General features: G+C 36.8%; 1 protein-coding gene across 2 annotated transcripts; it reads left to right on the top strand.

Moving 5' to 3' along the window:
• Nucleotides 1-419: 419 nt before the first annotated feature.
• On the top strand, nucleotides 420-15633 carry LOC132121386 (phosphatidylinositol 3,4,5-trisphosphate 3-phosphatase and dual-specificity protein phosphatase PTEN). 2 transcript variants are annotated; one of them, XM_059530722.1, is made up of 10 exons: nucleotides 420-1128; nucleotides 3990-4074; nucleotides 6606-6650; nucleotides 6938-6981; nucleotides 7075-7313; nucleotides 8986-9127; nucleotides 10693-10761; nucleotides 11129-11295; nucleotides 12673-12894; nucleotides 14684-15633. In XM_059530722.1, the coding sequence occupies exons 1-10, from the start codon at nucleotides 1050-1052 to the stop codon at nucleotides 14858-14860; spliced, it is 1269 nt and encodes a 422-aa protein (XP_059386705.1). In that variant the 5' UTR covers nucleotides 420-1049; the 3' UTR covers nucleotides 14861-15633. The 2 variants fall into 2 exon arrangements, with proteins under 2 accessions (XP_059386705.1, XP_059386706.1); XM_059530723.1 differs by lacking the exon at nucleotides 10693-10761.
• Nucleotides 15634-18975: the final 3342 nt, after the last annotated feature.

Raw genomic sequence — 18975 nt, 5'->3', positions numbered from 1 at the left:
GATATTTTTCCTCGTATACAGTAGTGTTTCAAATATATACATTCCAGGTTGTTCTTTGAAGTCACCACGGGTCAGACCAGTAAACAATTCTTTCAAAAACAGAAACGAGAACGCTGGTCTGTAATACCTACATACTCACTTGAAATCTGATATAAAATATTGGATACTTCCCTCATTTCTGTACACACGTGACCCTGGAACCAAAAGTAGTCGTTTGTGCCCTGACTATATTCTTCCGCTGGCTGTACCTAAAAAAAAATAATGTTTAATGTTTTAATTTTACGTCCAAACAGTTAAATATTTATATTTAATAATGTGTGTATCTATATACTGACATACAGAAAAAGCATTGGTACAGACAATACTTCATTCGTGGAACTACTTGACACAGCGTATGAATATGTTGTCTGAACGTCACCTTTTTTTTCAATGGGAAGCCATGATGGAAGTTTGAGACTTTAACAGAGGAGTAGCGACGGAAAAAGATCCGACTGGATACCGCTCCTACGTGACATTTAAATATCGAGTTTTTAATTTCTTGGTGGAGGCTGTCACCTTTAATTTCATGTGTTGGAATTTGGACATCGCGGATTGTTGCAATGTTCGATGGCTTTTATTTTTTTAAGGATGGGTAGACGAGCTAGCGCGCTAGCCGTTGAAGCTAGCGGCTAGACTTAACGCGAGCTGAGCGCGAGCGAGCGGGGCTTTGACAATCGTTCTTGAGGTGGAAGTGCACGGAGAGGACCCTCTCTCCGCCTTTCCGTTCAACCACGGCGGCTACGGTGCGACCAGAGACTTGTCGTGCACTAGAAATTCTGCAGTTCGAGACGTGGGACCTTGCTTATCTTTTAAACCGGGGCTCGTCTGAGCTGAGGAGGGCATTTTGGAAGCCGGGCCTGTGGTGGTTTGGAGCGAGGCCCTTGATGAGAGAGCCACAGCAGACTCCATTCTAGTTAGCAGGGGGACTGCGAAACGAATAGGGTATTAATCGACCGAAAGCAACAATACTCTCTCACACACTAAAAACCTTAAAGACTCCTGTCACAGCCATGGCTGCGATCATAAAAGAAATTGTCAGTCGAAACAAAAATAGATACCAGGAAGATGGATTCGACTTGGACTTGACCTGTATCCTCTTTGATCAATCAAATGTCCCTGTTCTGTCTATTGTGTAGAAACCAGTGTCTGCAGTGAAGGTAATGGCTTGTGTCTTGTTCTAAATAGGGAAATCTCTGACGTTTCATCAGAGAATACAAACGTTTATTTATTTATTTATATATATATATATATATATATATATATATATATATATATATATATATATATATTCTTTTTTTTTGATGCAGAAACTATTGTCACTGTCACCTAGTCGGCGACTGGAACTTGACATGATCTAGATCTATTAGTATTTGTGGCTGGATCAAGTCGAAGCCAGCGCCGTTTAGATTCATATCATTTCTCAATTTAACCAGGTTAACGAACATACAGAGGATCAACAGACTGCGCGCGCATTCATTTCATTTGTACAGTTGTTCTGGGCAAGTTGCATGATGTGCAAACTACAACACAAGTAACGCCATTTAGGTTGTAAAATGTCATTATTTTCCCTTATGTAATCTGGTCCATCGATTGACTGCTAATCTGTAATCTAGCACACAAAACGCGTTCATTTCAACTCGAGGCTCTTTGCATGAAACTGCAGTTTGGGGATTTAAAACAAAAGGTTCGTCGCGTAGAGGTCTTGCTGTTTTATATAATGTGATGGATTAGATGAAATGCACAAGCAGTGTCACACAAAGAGCAATTGCATCAGCTGCTCGCAGAACATAGATCTCGTACTCAATTTGGTGTAGTTTTGATTGACTATAAATGAGTCAGTTCACACGTTTGCGTACAATAAGGAAATGCTTTAATATCTGAAGTATGTCTTTTTCGTAATCGCAGGAATGTATTCGCGCAGTCCTGTTAAAGAGGACTCCCTCTGTAGCGCTGTATTTTAGAAACGTCACTGATGCCTGCTCACTGTTATGTGCAATGTGTCAATGTCATTTGTGTTTTTCAAGCACAGGTATTGTTTGCATGTGCATTGTTGGTTTTGTGATGGCTTTGTTCAGGTGCATTATATCATTGCAGATGAAATGCAAAGAATAAGTGGTTTGATTGCTTGTTTTATTTCAGCAGTATTCAGTGTTATTGAAGATGCTCCTGATGAAACATTAAAACCAAACCTGACGTTTAGATGTAGTCCAGTTCACCTCACTGTCCTGTTCGTTGTACTGTAATTTACAAAAAGGCAGATTTACCAAACACTAAGATACAGGGCTGGAAGGACAGTTAGAGGGCAGGATCAAATCATTGAAGAGGTGCATTTATTTCTCTGTATAACACTATAACAATGGCTTTAGGAATCTGGTAGGCCTTGGTGGATGTTTCGTTAAGAATTTTGAAATGTAAAGTGTATTTACACTAAACAAGGATGCAGTTTTGCTTTAAATCTAGTGTTTTACATGAGTAGCCTGTGAATGAATTGATTGCATTGAAATTGATTTGCAGGGGCTTCGATGGTGTGTGGGTTCATGCATTGCGAAATGCCATGGACTCATTGTATTTAAAACACACACTGTGTTGAAGTGGAATGTAGGACTCTATTCTTTAAGTTTCAAAGGATAAATATGGAGAATGATTTCATTCTTTCAGACTCTTTTTCACGTTACTGATAACATGAGACTGTCTCAGTGTCAGTGCATCATATTTATATCCAGTTGTTTGCTTGTGTATGGCATTTTTAAAAGAGAGTAATGCATTTGTGTTATTGATAAAATATCCGGATTGATTGAGTTTGACCAGATCACTATGATCTGTGTTTACTGGATGCAAGTAAATTCGTCAATGTGTTTCAGACTTTAAGGATCAAATAATTTTTCTTGCCACTGAACCATTAAAATTAAAGACCAAATATATTTTTTTACATGCATATTAACTGTTTCATGGAGATGTGGATATTTTTAGACATTTCAAAATAATTTAGATTATGATTGTCATGGGAAATTAGTGAAAAAGTCTAATTTCTTAGACTTCTTAGGCTGCTTCAGATGGTAAACATTTAAAGACCTCTTATGGCTTTTTTTAGAATCACATAATTTCTGAGCTCGTATCCATATAGCGGCCAATTTTTTTTTTTTTTCTTCTTTGCTGAAATGTCAAGTTTTCCAGAAGTGAGAACCACATGCTACACCATCTGAGAACACAAGATGAAGTTCCTTACCGTCATCTTAGCAGTATGTTTTTTTTCTTGTTTTTTTTTAAGAGCGTTTTTCATAAAGTTAACAAGGTAGATTTAACATCTAATATTTTGTTGTATTTTCCAGACTTGATTTAAACAGTTGTGAGTCTCTTTGTGATAGAATTGCTTTGCCAACAGTTTGTCTGCTACTTCAGGGTCTGATTACATCATCTTTGATTATAAAGGCCTGCATATGTATGTCGGACTGAAGAAGTGATGCGCTCGTTATGGAAAGGTGAGGAAGGAAAGTAATTCCAGACTGGGCTGAGGCACAGTGTGATTTATTTAGTGCCCCTGTGTGGCCCTCTGGGTTAGAGGTCTATGCATTGGTCTCTTACAGCGAGAGCCATCTGTTCTATATTAACCAGAATCCTGTTATCTGAGCTCTCATTGCACAACTAAAAAGTAAAGTGCTAATTTTCTGGAAATGCACAAGATCTCCACTTAAACCGGGGCTTGGTGTTTTTTACTTTTCCTGCTCCTTGTGGCATCATTTAGCTGCTCTGCATTGTTCACCAACCTTGTCTCAGCGATTTGGATATGTGTTTTACTAATTGTTACAATTGTGTAAGGCCAGGAGCCAGTGGACTTTCTAAATGGGTTCATATTTAATCAGATGATTTTAGTGTTGTTGTTTTTTCCTCTCTCTCGTCCATATCAGTTTCCCTAAAAAGAGTCTCTAGATTTCCTTAACTCTGCTGTCTAGATATTTATCCGAACATCATAGCTATGGGCTTTCCAGCTGAAAGACTTGAAGGTGTCTACAGAAACAACATAGATGATGTAGTGCGGTAAGTATTTGCTTTTTATATTCTTTAGAAATTTTGTCAGTATAACTTGGATCTGTGAGTCTTTTTTAACATTTACAACCCATGTTGTGGCAAAAAAAACTACCAAATCTGCTGTGATATTTACAGCTATAGGCTTTTCACACAGTGTATTTAAAACCTCTGAAATGACGTGTTGCACAGCTTTATCAGTTTGCAGTGAAATGTGTAAATAATGTTAGACTGTGTCATTCAGTATGCCATTTCACAGTCATATGAATAAATGCATTTGTGATGTCAATTGCTTTACTGTAAATATTAGCCTTGATTGTGCAGAAAATGTTTAAAATAATGGTTTTATGTTCCAACCACAATTCTCAATTTTTTTTAGACATTAGGTCCTAAGTGACAAGCACTAATAATTGCACATACGAGTTGTTTACATGCAAATTCAAACTTCTCAAAAACGTTTCGCCTAATTCACAAAACATGCCTATACAGTTGGGCTGAAATGATTAGTTGACATTATCGACAAACATCTGATCATAGCGATGTGGAGGTTTGCACCAGCTCTGCAGTTCTGCACTTCAGTAAAGTTCAGTCACATCACATTTATGTACATAGCACATTATACAATAGATTGCTTTAAACCAAGCAGCTTTGCAGAATTAAACATGATAAAACTGAGTCAGTGTCACAGTTACAGTTAGCATTACTACTTTAAATTACCTTTTAAATTAAAGCTTAATCTAGCTATGGACTGCTTTGATTATTGTAACACTATAAAGTGTTTTAAGAGAGATTAAGATCTGAATAAAATAGTTGACCAAAAATAAAACTTATCTCTTGCCTTTATTTTTTTCCATATTCATATGACTTAAAAAAGAAGTCAAAATGATGAATTGGTCAGTTCCTTTTTCACACAGTTAATTAAATGGAAAATGAGAATATCTGTCATCTCATTTTGTGTGCCATATACATTTATTTCTATTGTAATAATTTTAATTGAATGATAGTAATATAATTGTTTGACATTTTCATAAGCTGAAGTGATTACTTAAATGTTTTTTTCAGTTAGAATATGTATAGCTCAATATTTTAACTAATTGCAAAACTTGAATAATCAATCAAAGATTAATGGCTGAAATGGCTTATCATTCTAATAATCGTTTGATTAATCGTTTATCAAAATAATATTTTTATTGATATATAAACATTGATCAATGCTAATGGATAAAGCACATCAAATATTGTAAATGGAAGAAGCAATGAGGTTCTCACACGTCAGGCAAGCACATTTGATCTACTGCAAGAACCAGTGAGGTTTGTTCTCACATGACTGATTATTATTAGGCCCGTCGCGATAATTAAATAAGTCAAATCGCGTTTATTTGATCTAACAACTGCGATTATTGTGCTTTTTATATGGCAAAATGGAGAGTCATACACCAAAAGAAATAGAAGAGCACCAGTTTGGTTTTCATGCACTGTATAGCCTATATCATCTGAAGCCATTCCATATCTTTATGTGAGGGACAGAATTGTTTTTACATTGTTAAATTTAAGTTTACAGAAATTGATCTTCCTTCTGCTGCAGCTGTCAGTTATTCTCCGCTCAGCATTCAAACAGCTCGTCTCGTTCAGTTATGACAGCACGGGAGAACTCTCTCCAAAATGATATGTTCCCATTATAATACTTGATGTGTAGATAAAGGTCTGGTTTCTGATTCGCACAAAATGACATCTTGCTGGAGTTCATTGCGCTCTCATTTCTCTTCTCTTTTTTAGTACAGTGTGCGACTCCATTGTTGCTTCAAGTGCACCTTTCTGCACCCTGGATGTGCATAAGAGCTTTGTGCAGACAGAAAGATTATTAGAAGCCTTTCTTTTTCTCATTATTTCTATCTTATTTTCATGGATGTATTTTGTAAGAATACAAATAGTTAACAGAATAAACATGATTAAATTGTATAATGTGCACCAAAGATTTTTTCACGATATTTCATAGCTTATTTTTATTCAAATTTAGTTTTCTCTGTAATGAGCAAGTGAGTATTTAATGGATTATGATTAACAAAGAGTTTAAAAAAAGAATGACCATTAGTTCCACACAGTTTTGATATTCTATAGTGGTGTTAAAAAAAAAAGCAAAAAATAGCGCCGGTGTTGGATCAGCCGATTCTCTAATTCGCCAAATCCATAAAACAGACAATTAATCGCAATAACCGTGACTTTTTAGACAATTAACCATCAGCCAAATTTCATAACCGTGATTCGTGACAGCCATAACCATTATGATTTATGTATGTGCGTTGATCAATATGTCTATGTGAATATAAATTTGTATTGAGCTTATCAATTTTGGTGCAGAATCTCTTGAAGCATCAAACATTTGGTGGAATGCATTTTCAATGGAGTGACAGAAATGTCTGGTTTCTTGATTTATATCTTTGTGTTTTGAAAATGAACAAGACTTTCATTTTTGGGTGAACTCTTCCTTTAACCAAAATCAACCTTGATTGTCTGGGAAAGTAATTGTTGTGCTCTTTCTGCAGATTCTTGGATTTGAAGCATAAAAATCATTACAAGATATATAATCTGTAAGTATGTTTAAATAACTTTAGCTCTGTAAAATGCCATTGCTGCTAGAACATTTCTTCCATTTTGCTGTTAAAATCAGACAAGCTGCAATCTTGTTAAATTTAATATCAAATAAAGAAAAACAAGCTGTTTAATCATTGTGCATGGAGGGCATTGTCATTGCACATTGGTCTCTTATTTAGCTGTGAATGTTCAGTTGGTTTTTGCATTTTCATTTTCATTTTTCTTATGCAGAAATGTGTTGCGTTGAACTTATGTACTTATCTGTTTCTTTTGTATTGTTTAGATGTGCGGAAAGACATTATGATACTGCCAAATTTAACTGCAGAGGTAAGCTACTTGAATTGCTTAAATCTGCCATTTATAGATGGTTTTAAAATGTTGTAATGAAGGTCTCGTTGAACCCTTTATTTTCTCTTGCAGTTGCACAGTATCCATTTGAGGATCACAATCCTCCTCAGTTAGAACTTATTAAACCTTTCTGTGAAGATTTGGATAAGTGGCTCAGTGAAAATGACAATCATGTGGCTGCCATTCACTGCAAAGCTGGAAAGGGACGTACGGGTGTCATGATATGTGCATACTTGTTACACCGAGGCAAATTCAAAAAAGCACAAGAGGCTCTGGACTTCTATGGTGAAGTTAGAACCAGAGACAAGAAGGTGACGTATATATTTATACATTTTTGTATAGAAATGTAAATCAGGTTTAAAGTTTTGATACATTTGATACATCTCAACCGTCTGGCTGAGGCCAGTCTAAAAAGACGCTCAGGACAGTTGACAGAACGCGAAAGCGTATCATTTTCACGTGTTATTAAGCCTTGGCACTTGCAAATGTAACCATTCAAAAGACTTTAAAGCATTCAAACACAAGACGCGGAAAAGCTGAACTGAGTAGCTGGTTACTCGCGCGGTGTGCTCGGTGCGCACGCGGAGAGAGAGTCACGTCTCACAGACAGCAACACTGAACCGACTTCTCGTTTGCAAAGTTCTCCTTTAAGTTCCTCCTGCACCTCAATGAACAAAAACAACCTTTACTAGATCGACTAGTAAAGGTGGGATATTTTTTCCTATTGAAAGAATGATCATAGCTCACTATCAGCAGTGATTTTATCTATGTTTGTAACATTTCTTACATATTATTGCTCGGTTTAAGAGATAAATAAAGATTAAAGGTAAACAGTACCAGTACGAGTGATTGCGTGTGTGAATTAGTCATACCGTCTCTATATTATTGTGAAGCTGGGGGTTGTAAATAGCCTAGTTCTTTCAAATGTAGAAAAATATGCTATAATAGGTTTTGAGATTCTAAGATACTTTAGTGATAAATCACAGGACAGCGCTGACAACTGCGTTCCTCTGTGCGCGCGATCTTTTCGTGCCACAATGCAGCTGCGCGAACATGGTAGTTAGATATAATAATAGCCTACACATCCGATCGTCTAATCTCTTGAACGTCCAAACCATAAAACAAATACAACTGACAAAGTTTAGTGAAGACTCAAGGCTCACCGCTCGCGTGTCATCACTATGTGTTGAAGCGGCGTTCACCTCCGTGTTTTGCTTTTATGCCACTGACTCGCAGAATCATGTGGCTCCACACGCTTTTAAGGGGGAAGTATTAACAGGAAATAATCGAAATAACCGACATGGGAAAATTACGTCGGTTCGAGGTTCTAAATTTCGGTTTCGATTACTTTTCGATTAATCGTCCAGCCCTAATCTACTGACCTGCATCATTTCCCCCTGAGTATTCAGTGCCCATCCACTTTTTTACTGGCCTTTGTTCCGGCAGTATTTTTCTCATAAAGAATGAAATAAAGTCTTTGTTAAAGGGTTGTATGCCAAGAATCGAACCAAGCAGCTACGGGATGAATCACAACCTTACAAACTTAGATTTGAAGCAAAAAAATATTTTAATATCAATCAAAAAGGCAAAGGTACCGTACAAGACTGTGTACTTTATTAAGGGAAAGATCTACAATCTTATGAAGCATTGCAAATGACCTACTGAAATTAAAAGCAATGGCGAAATATAAAATGATTTTAAAGATGTTGATTTATAGAAACAATATTTTACTTTAACTGCTAAATATTTGTATATATATGGTTTTTTTAAACCAAGAATTGTGTTAAATGATTACTTTAAAACGTTTTTGGAATAATATTGCAGATGTCATCAACAGATGCATATACCATAAATGAACAACCTTGTAGATCACTTTTAAAGGCTTATAACAAGTCTTTAAAGGTTTGTAAATAATGTGTTGTGTTGTGTTGAGGCCACAGAGAAGATGTTTGCATTAACACTACAGGTTTGCTTTTATCACAGGGAGTAACTATTCCCAGCCAGAGGCGATATGTGTACTACTATAGCTACCTTCTGAAGAATAAGCTGGAGTACAAACCTGTGGCCTTGCTCTTTCACAAGATGGTGTTTGAGACCGTGCCTATGTTCAGTGGAGGGACTTGCAGTAAGTGAGCTCTTTCTTATATTTTTTTCCTTTCTAGCAGTGATGTTTATATTTGCATTGTCATCCGTTGCGGGCTATTTGATCTCACGTGCTCAGGTGAGACATATTAGTGTTTACACCTGGTATTACTTGCATCTCGCATGTCTTCTCTGAAAAGTATGGACTTTTCCAACTTTTGTGTTTTATTTTCTTTTAAAAGTATATGTAACTGGCACTGTTTAAAACTCTCGTTTTAACTTGGTACATGGTGGACATGAGCACATGCATTTCTAACTGCTGGCAGTTTAACATAGGATGTGCCAGTCAAAAAGGAGTCTGTTTCAATGAGATGCACATGGTAGATCACACCCAATTCAATCGATCTCTATTCTGTTGCCCAGCTCTGAACTTCTAAATGTAGACAGTTAGGCATTAAGGTATTCCTAACATTAACATCATCAATTTCTGTAGCTGTTTTATAACTGAATTATGAAATGTGCTTTAGTGTCACATGATCCTTCAGAGTACATTCTAAGAAGTCTGTGGAGCTCAGGAAACATTTCTCATTTTCAATGTCGAAGACTGTTGTGCTGCTTTATATAATTTATTTTATTTTCAAGATCCTTTAATGAATAGAAATTGATTCAAAAGACCAGCATATATTTGAAACATATTTTGTAATGTGTAAAAAAAAAAAAAAAAAAACATTTATTTTAATTTAACATCCTGTGTAAATTGGCCTTACCATTCATTGTGGTTTCATTGAAAAATATTTTGCTCCATTTATACGTGTAATTTTGTGCCATCCACCTGAGGTCAGATCAGCTCAGACATTAATATCACCCCCCACACACTTCTTTTATATAATAACTGCCGAGAGGCTGCTTTAATAGGCAGGGTTCACAGCTGCTCGTGGCTTTCCTTTTTGCTTCAATTGCTGCAAATTCTTCCCTACAAATTCTAACTCCTGTCTTTTTCTATGCACCTAGACATTTAACCTTTATCCAGATGTACCTAATGTACTACCAGGGGTATTATATATGCTTTAGCCACATAACTTTGACATCTTTAAAGAAAAGTGGCAGGAATGTGTATAGAATCTTGTCCAGTGGTGCTGCAGCATCCATGTCTCTCTGTCTCTGACTGTACCTCCTCCGGGCCCTATTCTGAACACATTCTTGGTGACACTGACCAAGCCTGCTCTACGCAGTCCACAGCTCCTGGACTGGATCGTTCATAATGCTTTAGCCAACCTGCTGTGTGAATTCTGAACTTTATCCCCCATTATATATATATATATATAGATTTTTTTTTTTACATCTGTAACGTCTGTTATGTGTGATTTTTAGAGTGTACCTCACAACTAAAGGGCTTCCCGGTGGTGTTGCACTTATGGTTTCCAACATAGTCCTAAATGGCCATTAATATTTTAGTCTAGCCCAGTCCAGCTCTGTAGAAGCTGTGTTGCATGAGTGTGTGTTGTGTTTTAGCTCTGTTTAAATGTTTCTTCCCGTTATAGTGCCCTCTCTTGCTCTTGCTCTGGCCAGGCCACTGGACAGTTTTTAATCTCCTTCTTTTTCTCCAAGGGGATTCTGCTGTAAAAAGCAAGAGTGAGCAGATTCCACATGGGTTCAGAAAAACCAATTGGCATTGGGGTAACATCAGCTTTTTCTAAAATGTTTCTCATTTTCAGTTCTGTTAGCCTAGCCAGTGTTGCTCTGTAAAATGTTTTTGCCATGTAGAAGTAAATGCCCCTAACGCCACTTTTGGTGGTCGTTCGTGAAGCCTCGTTTGAGGGAGATGGGAAGCGTGGTCCAGGGTCAGCTGTTCTCAGAATAGGGCCCTTAGCGTGCCACTGTTATTTTGTCTTTTCTGTATCAACATTTCTGCTGTTTCTGTCCTGTTGTTTTCCTCTACGCTTTTCTTTTGTTTTATGTTAACAGATATGCATAAGCTCATTGAAATATTTTGTTTCTGTTGCACAAAGCTGGTAGAGCAATTACACATTGATTTATCTTGCAGATCCTCAGTTTGTTGTGTACCAACTGAAAGTGAAAATCCACACATCTAATCCAGTGCACACAAGGCGAGAGGAGAAGTACATGTACTTTGATTTTCCACAGCCACTGCCCGTGTGCGGAGACATCAAGGTGGAGTTCTTCCACAAGCAAAACAAGATGCTGAAAAAGGTACGTGTGAGTTCCCAAACAGCCTAAAGTGTTCTTATAGATCATCATTGATCTTCTTTACTTTATTGCTGCATTTAGTAGTCAATGTAATGTTTTTATGTTAGTTAAGAGTGAAGATTAAGATACATGTTTACTTCAATATTTCATGCAGTTTTGTTATGAAATTTTATACTAAGAGTTGGGTGGTATGTCCTAAATCTTATTAAAGTTTAAAGAATTTATATCATTGTATCAGTATAGATCACAATATAGTGCTCCTACTTCAAATTCAACCCAAATGTTGTTTCAGTATATGGAATATATTATGGTTTATAAAAAAAATATTTTATAAAAATAATATAATGATCTTTAGTGATAAAAGTGCTCTAAATGCTACAAATGGAGTGAAATGAAAATGAATGAGTACTTAATATCAGTTAATTATAACTTTTATTTTGAACTTGATTAAAGCAAAAGATAAGATTATTCATAACAAATGAGTCTGGAATCCGTGCCAGAATGACTTCTTACAGGGTTGGGCTGTATGACAAAAATCTTATCATAGGATGAGTAATTATGTAGCACAGTAATGGTGTATAATTATGTAGTTATTTTTTATTTTTTTGGACATTGAGCTTAATGTTACATAACCATATAGTCATTTCTCTCTTTCTCTCACTCTCTCTCTCTATATATATAAAACTATATATTGACTTAAATACTTTAATGAAAGGGTTGGGTGTAAACCACAGGCTGTATCTGAGATTCTTAATTATGTCTTTAAGTCTGGCATCAGAACAGATACTACAAGGCAAATCTCAACTGACTAATTGTTTATTTCCTTGTAAACTGTCCTATTGCTCAACACCAAATTGCTCAGTATGGACTGTTAGGCTGTTATAAACGATAACATTATGAATTTCTGAAAAGCTGTTTTGAAATAATTTTTATTGTGAAAACTTTTTTAAATGAAGCCTTTAGGGATGCTCATATTGACAGTTTATCCCTTAACTGAGAGTAAAGATTTTGACAGATTAGTTTAAATGGTTTAAAAGGTATTAAAGTATTTTATTTAATGCTTGCTGTACGTATAAAGTATGCTATATCCTACATATCTGTTAACCCATGGGAAAAAATCAACCCAGGGCAACAGTTTAAATTTTGCATGTTAAATTAAATGTATGCATGTCAAACTCGTCTATTTGTATTTTTATTTAATGCAAATGTATTTTTTAGAATCGTAATAGTTAATATTCGGATAACATGGAAGCGGTTGTTGGTCGGAAAAAAATTAACCGAAATGAGCATCCCTAGAAGCCTCATCTTATAATATGATTTGTTTTCTTTTGTATTACACTCCTCAATTTTAGCTTATATTTATTTGTTTTTGTTAACCAGGATAAGATGTTTCACTTCTGGGTGAACACCTTCTTCGTCCCTGGACCAGATGAGAGCTCAGAGAAGGTTGAAAATGGAGGTTTAGTGAAGGAACTGGATGGAAACCAAACCACAGAACAGGGAGAGAATGATAAGGATTATCTAATCCTGACTTTAGCCAAGAACAACTTGGATAAAGCCAATAAGGATAAAGCCAACAGATACTTCTCTCCAAACTTCAAGGTGTGTTAAGCAATTTTGCTCACCGCCTTCCAATTGCTGTTCATTTAAAGGGTTAGTTCACCCAAATATTAAAATTATGTCATTAATGACTCACCCTCATGTCGTTCCAAACCCGTAAGACCTCTGTTCATCTTCGGAACACAGTTTAAGATATTTTAGATTTAGTCCCTGAGCTTTCTGTCCCTCCATTGAAAATGTATGTATGGTATATTGTCGATGTCCAGAAAGGTAAGAAAAACATCATCAAAGTAGTCCATGTGACATCAGAGGGTCAGTTAGAATTTTTTGAAGCATCGAAAATACATTTTGGTCCAAAAATAGCAAAAATTACGACTTTATTCAGCATTGTCTTCTCTTCCGTGTCTGTTGCGAGAGAGTTAAAAACAAAGCAGTTTGTGATATCCGGTTCGCGAACGAATCATTTGATGTAACCGGATCTTTTTGAACCAGTTCACCAAATTGAACTGAATCGTTTTAAACGGTTCGCGTCTCCAATACGCATTAATCCACAAATGATTTAAACTGTTAACTTTTTTAATGTGGCTGACACTCCCTCTAAATTAAAACAAACCAATATCCCGGAGTAATTAATTTACTCAAACAGTACACTGACCGAACTGCTGTGAAGAGAGAACTGAAGATGAACACAGAGCTGAGCCAGATAACGAACAAAAGACTGACTTGTTCTCGCATCAAGAACCGTTTCTGTCAGACGCGTACGATTCGAGAACCGAGGCGCTGATGATACTGCGCATGTGTTGTGTGATTCAGTGTGAAGCAGACTGACACACAGAGCGTCTGAACTGAACTGATTCTTTTGGTAATTGATTCTGAACTGATTCTGTGCTAATGTTATGAGCCCAGGTAAACCGAAGGCTTGAATCAAGGGCAATCATCGCAAATGACATCATTACGTCGAGCGCAAAAGAATCGGTGAACCGTTTTCTTCAACAGGTTGATTGAATCGAACTGTCCGAAAGAGCTGGTTCGCAAAAAAGAACCGAACTTCCCATCACTACTGGTGATCCGAAAACTGATGCAACCAGTTCTTGACTCGAGAATGAGTCAATCTTTTGTGCGTTATCTGGCTCGGCTCGGTGTTCATCTTCAGTTCTCTCTTCACAGCAGTTCAGTCAGTGTACTGTTTGAGTAAATGAATTACTCCGGGATATTGGTTTGTTTGAACTCAGAGGGAGTGTCAGCCACATTAAAAAAACAGCTTTAGTAATTTGTTGATTAATGCTTATTGGAGACGTGAACCGTTTCAAACTATTCAGTTCGATTTGGTGAACTGGTTCAAGAAGGTCCGGTTACATCGAGTGATTCGTTCGTGAACCGGATATCAGTACACTGCAGTGAATGTGGTCACAACAGACCCAGAAGAGAAGACAATGCTGCATAAAGTAGTAGTTTTTGCTATTTTTGGCCAAAATGTATTTTCGATGCTTTCAAAAAATTCTAACTGACCCTCTGATGTCACATGGGCTACTTTGAAGATGTTTTTATTACCTTTCTGGACATGGACAGTATACAGTACATACGTTTTCAATGGTGGGACAGAAAGCTCTTGGACTAAATCTAAAATATCTTAAACTGTGTTCCGAAGATGAACAGAGGTCTTACGGGTTTGGAACGACATAAGGGTGAGTCATTAATTACATAATTTTAATATTTGGGTGAACTAACCCTTTAATGTGTTAAACTGGTGGTATGCTCATTCAAAGTTCAAATGTTCAAAGCTACAAAAGTTCAAATGACTAAAATGTGCTCTTTTTTTTTCTCCCATTAGGTGAAGTTGTACTTCACAAAAACAGTGGAGGAACCATCCAACTCGGAGGCCAGCACTTCTACGTCTGTAACCCCTGATGTTAGCGATAATGAACCGGACCTTTACCGGTATTCGGACACAACAGACTCGGACCCTGAAAATGATCAGTATGATGAAGAACAGATTACTAAAGTTTGAAATATTTTTATGGGAAGAAAAAAGAAACCATATGTAATAGTTGTATAAAGGAGAAAACTTGAATATGAACTGAAAGCAAGTACTTTTTTTTTTTTTTCCTCCAAGCTGAATTAGGACACACGTCACACATATGCCACCAGATGTAGGGACAAAAATGCTGACCAATTTTTCTTTTGTTCATTCACAACGCTCCATGAAGTATCAACACTGATGTTTTGTGGAAAACCGCATCAGTAGCTATTATGTAAATACATGTTCATGCAGTAACACAAGAAAGGAAACCCAGTCAGGATGGGGGATCGTTTATGGGAGAAATTCAGTGGAGATCATAATTCGCTGCTCCATCAACCTGTTGAAACCTAGGCCAGTGCTTTAATCAGCATTCATGTATCCATGTCAGTCCTTCACTAGTCTGTCCTGTCCTACCTACTGTGAAACCCTTCTCATGCTGCTGGAAGGCCGCCATGTGTCAGTCTGGCTCTGTTGTGCAGTGGAAACTGCGTCGCTAGTCCTTTTTTAGTCTGCTTTCATCAGTACCACTACTAGAATGGAGGTGGTAATGATTCTACTAAACTACATGACACCTTGGCAGAAAACACAATATTTAGCTCCACCATGTATTATTATTATAATTTTTTTTTTTAATGCAAATATACACACAACACAACAGGGAAACCAGTGTTGCAATAATGTTGATCGAAGGTGTGCATGTTATTGGAATCAGTTTCCATGTTGTTAAATAAATAGTATACAATGTTTTTCTAAAAAAAAAAGGGTTTCTAAAGTCATTTACAATTTGATTGTATTTGGGAAGGAGATATTGCCATCACTCTTTCTTCTGCAGATGGGATTTTAATCTATAAAAACAGTCATTCAGTGACTTCATTTATATAATTCATATGTTTCCCTTTCAAAATTGGCACTTGTTTAAATCAGCTCTCACAGGATGATTTTGTTTTCTGTTTCACTTCTTGAAGGCTCAAGGTAGCGTCAGTGGTAACATTTTTCTTCAGTATGTTCTGGGATGCAGATCAATCTTGCTTGAAGGCTCTGTGGTTCACTACAGCGATCTCTGGTCAGATCGGGTTTGATGGTGTACAGCATCTCGTGTAATGCATGTCAACATGGAGAAGCCCTTTTCTGAATGTATCAACCTTTGATGCAAGTTTTGATTACATTTCAACAGCATTTACATAGTTTGTCTTTCTTCCTGGCTGTGTCAGACATCAGCTCTTTGGCTCCCTATAACATATTTGTAGCCTTATCGTGCATGATCTAATGAAATCTGGATCATTTATCCAGCAATGGTGCTTGCTAAACTGTAAACTCAATGTATAGTGCAGTCATTTTGGAGCAAAGAACCTCATGGTGCAAGCATTCAAACGCACTTCGGTGCGTGTCGTAACTGTTAGTCGCACTTTGATGTGCATAATTAGTTTCCAACAATTTGATGTCTCTCACTAGCTAGAGATCCTTTTTTTTTCTTATTCTTGAACAGGCCTTGTTCCATTTGGAATGAGCATAGTGCAGCTACGGATTTTACACAGTCTTGTGCTTGCTTCAGAAATATTAAAGCCCTAAATATTTAAATGTATAATTTTCTTTTAAGCATGCCAAATTTTTTTTTTTTTTAAACATCTGGCTGTGGCCAGACCAAAAACAGAGAGAAAAAAAAACTTTCTCAGTCTCTTGGGCAAGAATCTTCTCTAAGGGTAGTGAGTAAGCTGCCTTTCTCATACTGTTAACGTTCAGGCTTCACTCTTCTCACCAGCCCACTGCACTCACCATACATCTCGCCTTCCTTTAGAGAAAGAATACGTTTCCCTGACATGAAGAGGAGACTGGGCCTTCCTTTATGAGATTGTACACTAACCAATCCAGGAATAAAAGCAAGCCTATCAAGGATTCACATTTTGTTTACATTTTACCACATCACTGAAAAACTGCCAAAATTAAGCTTCATCATTTTTGTTTTATTGTTTTCTTTGTGCTCCAAGGAGGAGGCAGGGCCCACGGGAGGTATTCTTTGCCTTACTTGAAGTTGACAATGCTTACTCTTCTACTGCTTTGATACCTACCATTCTGCCCAAGCACTGACTTATTTAAAGCTACTATAATAGAGCAACATATTGTACTAGACATTTGCACTGTTACAGGTCTTTGCAGGGTTTCAGTCAGTGGTCCAGTGTTTTTTTTGTTTTTTTGTTTTTTTGGAAATGCTTCACAGCAATCAATAGTAGTAGAATAGAGTTGAAATGAAAAGACAGTAATATTTGTTTCTGCATCCAGATAGAATCAAATGTGTTTTTTTTATTGACTGATTTTTATATATATATATAAGAAAACAAAGCGGCTATTTACGAAAGTGTTCATTCACATTCTGGCAAAGACCCTCTCCTCTGCAGGTATTCCCCAGTCTAAACATACACTGAGATGTTTTGGATGTTTAGTGGTTTAATGTGTGACTTTTCTGAAGTGTCACATGATGAACTTCAATTGAAAGAATTCAAATCAAATATTCTGTCATCATTTACTCACCCTTGTGTCTTTCTGAACCTGTATGATCAGAAAAGATATTTTGAAGAATGTTTCCACTGATTTTGTCCACACAATGAAAGTCAGTTGAGTTCCAACAGAAATAGAAGTTTGACGTACAGGTTTGGAATGACTATAAAAATCATTGAAGAATATTTGACAAAATACTGTTTCAGTCTTAATTTCACATCTAATTCATTGTGTTACATGCTGTTTCTTCATGGTTATTTGTGAAATTGCTAAAGAGATTTTTAGCACAGAAGGGGTGAGTAAATGACGAATGTTAATTTTTTGGCGAACTATCCTGTTAATCCTCAGATCGTCTCTGCGACATGAGACCCATCCCTAGACATTTTGATAATTTAGCCACAGTACCTTGCGCAGGCCCTCAGACATCTTGTACGTGGCACGGGTGTGTGGAGCTCACAGGCAGCATGAAAAATTGATTTTCAGCTTTCATGAAAAACAAAACGTCATCAAAGGTGCCAGTGTATATGTTTCACATCACACTTTCTTAGCTGATTTGTGCAATATGTTATGATGCCTGTGATTGCCACAAAGTGCCTCTCGTTAATAGTTGAAAGTTGCTTTAAAAACTGGTAGGACATCACGTCAAGCGAGCGGATAGATGGGGTGGTACTGTGCACTAAAGCACTAAATCGTCCAGCTAGACCTGCAGCAGGGGGCCCTTTGGACTTCAGCCGTGCTCCATTAGAAATCATTCTTCTCCCCAGAGGGTTTTACGTTCACGTAATGTAAACGCAGTATATTTTCAAGTCTCTTAAGAAAACGGCCTTACTCCGTTTCAGCCTGTTCAGATACTATTGTGCTGTGCAACAGTTGCTCTGTGTGTAATGCCTATGCACTGAGAATACACAAACCAACCATGTATGAAATATTGTACAGGTATTCATGTTGCTCATACAAATCACGTTTGTTTGTAATTGTATGTGTAAACTGCCCTTTATCTTAGTGTTATAGACTCCACATAAATCCAATAAAGTCTCAATCTTGTCAGTTCGTTGTTTTTGACAGCATTCGATATTTAGCGAATCTGAATTCGTAGTTGCATAGTATAGAATTCCCCCCCCCCCCCCCCCCAAACATTTGTCAATTACCACAAGAATTTGTTTGGCTTCCTCATTCTCAAGCTTACGAGAAGCAATGATCAAGGTTAGGTTGAGCTTGCAACATATTCTTCAAATTCTTCTGTGTATTTTTTGAGTTTTAAAGCTGTTAATTGCATTTCACAAGTTTAGTAAGTGATGGTTTCACACTAAAATCATGTTATCATATTATGTCTTGTTTAAACTATAGAAGCTGTTTATTTTTACTCTTAAAGTTGGCCCCATTCATTCCCACTTTCTCAGTGTAACAGATGTTTAAGAATAGCTGCCAATCGGTAAACGTATTGAACTTGGAATATTCCATCAAGGAGCCCTACATTGAAGTTGTAATGTGTACATTCATGAACACAAATCATCAGTATTCACTGAAGTACATGTATACTGATGAAATGATTGTCTCACTCACATGAAAATACTGTTGGGTAATTAGTCTTGCTTTTCCTGGCCAAATAC

Source organism: Carassius carassius, chromosome 39 (assembly GCF_963082965.1).
Source record: "Carassius carassius chromosome 39, fCarCar2.1, whole genome shotgun sequence".
In the NCBI taxonomy this organism is placed as follows: domain Eukaryota; kingdom Metazoa; phylum Chordata; class Actinopteri; order Cypriniformes; family Cyprinidae; genus Carassius; species Carassius carassius.
The sequence above is the reverse complement of the archived record's forward strand: the minus strand, read 5'-3'. Positions and strand labels throughout refer to the sequence as shown.

Coding starts and splice junctions, on each gene's coding strand:
- LOC132121386 (XM_059530722.1), top strand. CDS start 1,050: ATGGCTGCGATCATAAAAGAAATTGTCAGTCGAAACAAAAATAGATAC. Junction 7,314..8,985: donor TTAGAACCAGAGACAAGAAG/GTGACGTATATA, acceptor CTTTTATCACAG/GGAGTAACTATTCCCAGCCA. Junction 12,895..14,683: donor ACTTCTCTCCAAACTTCAAG/GTGTGTTAAGCA, acceptor TTCTCCCATTAG/GTGAAGTTGTACTTCACAAA.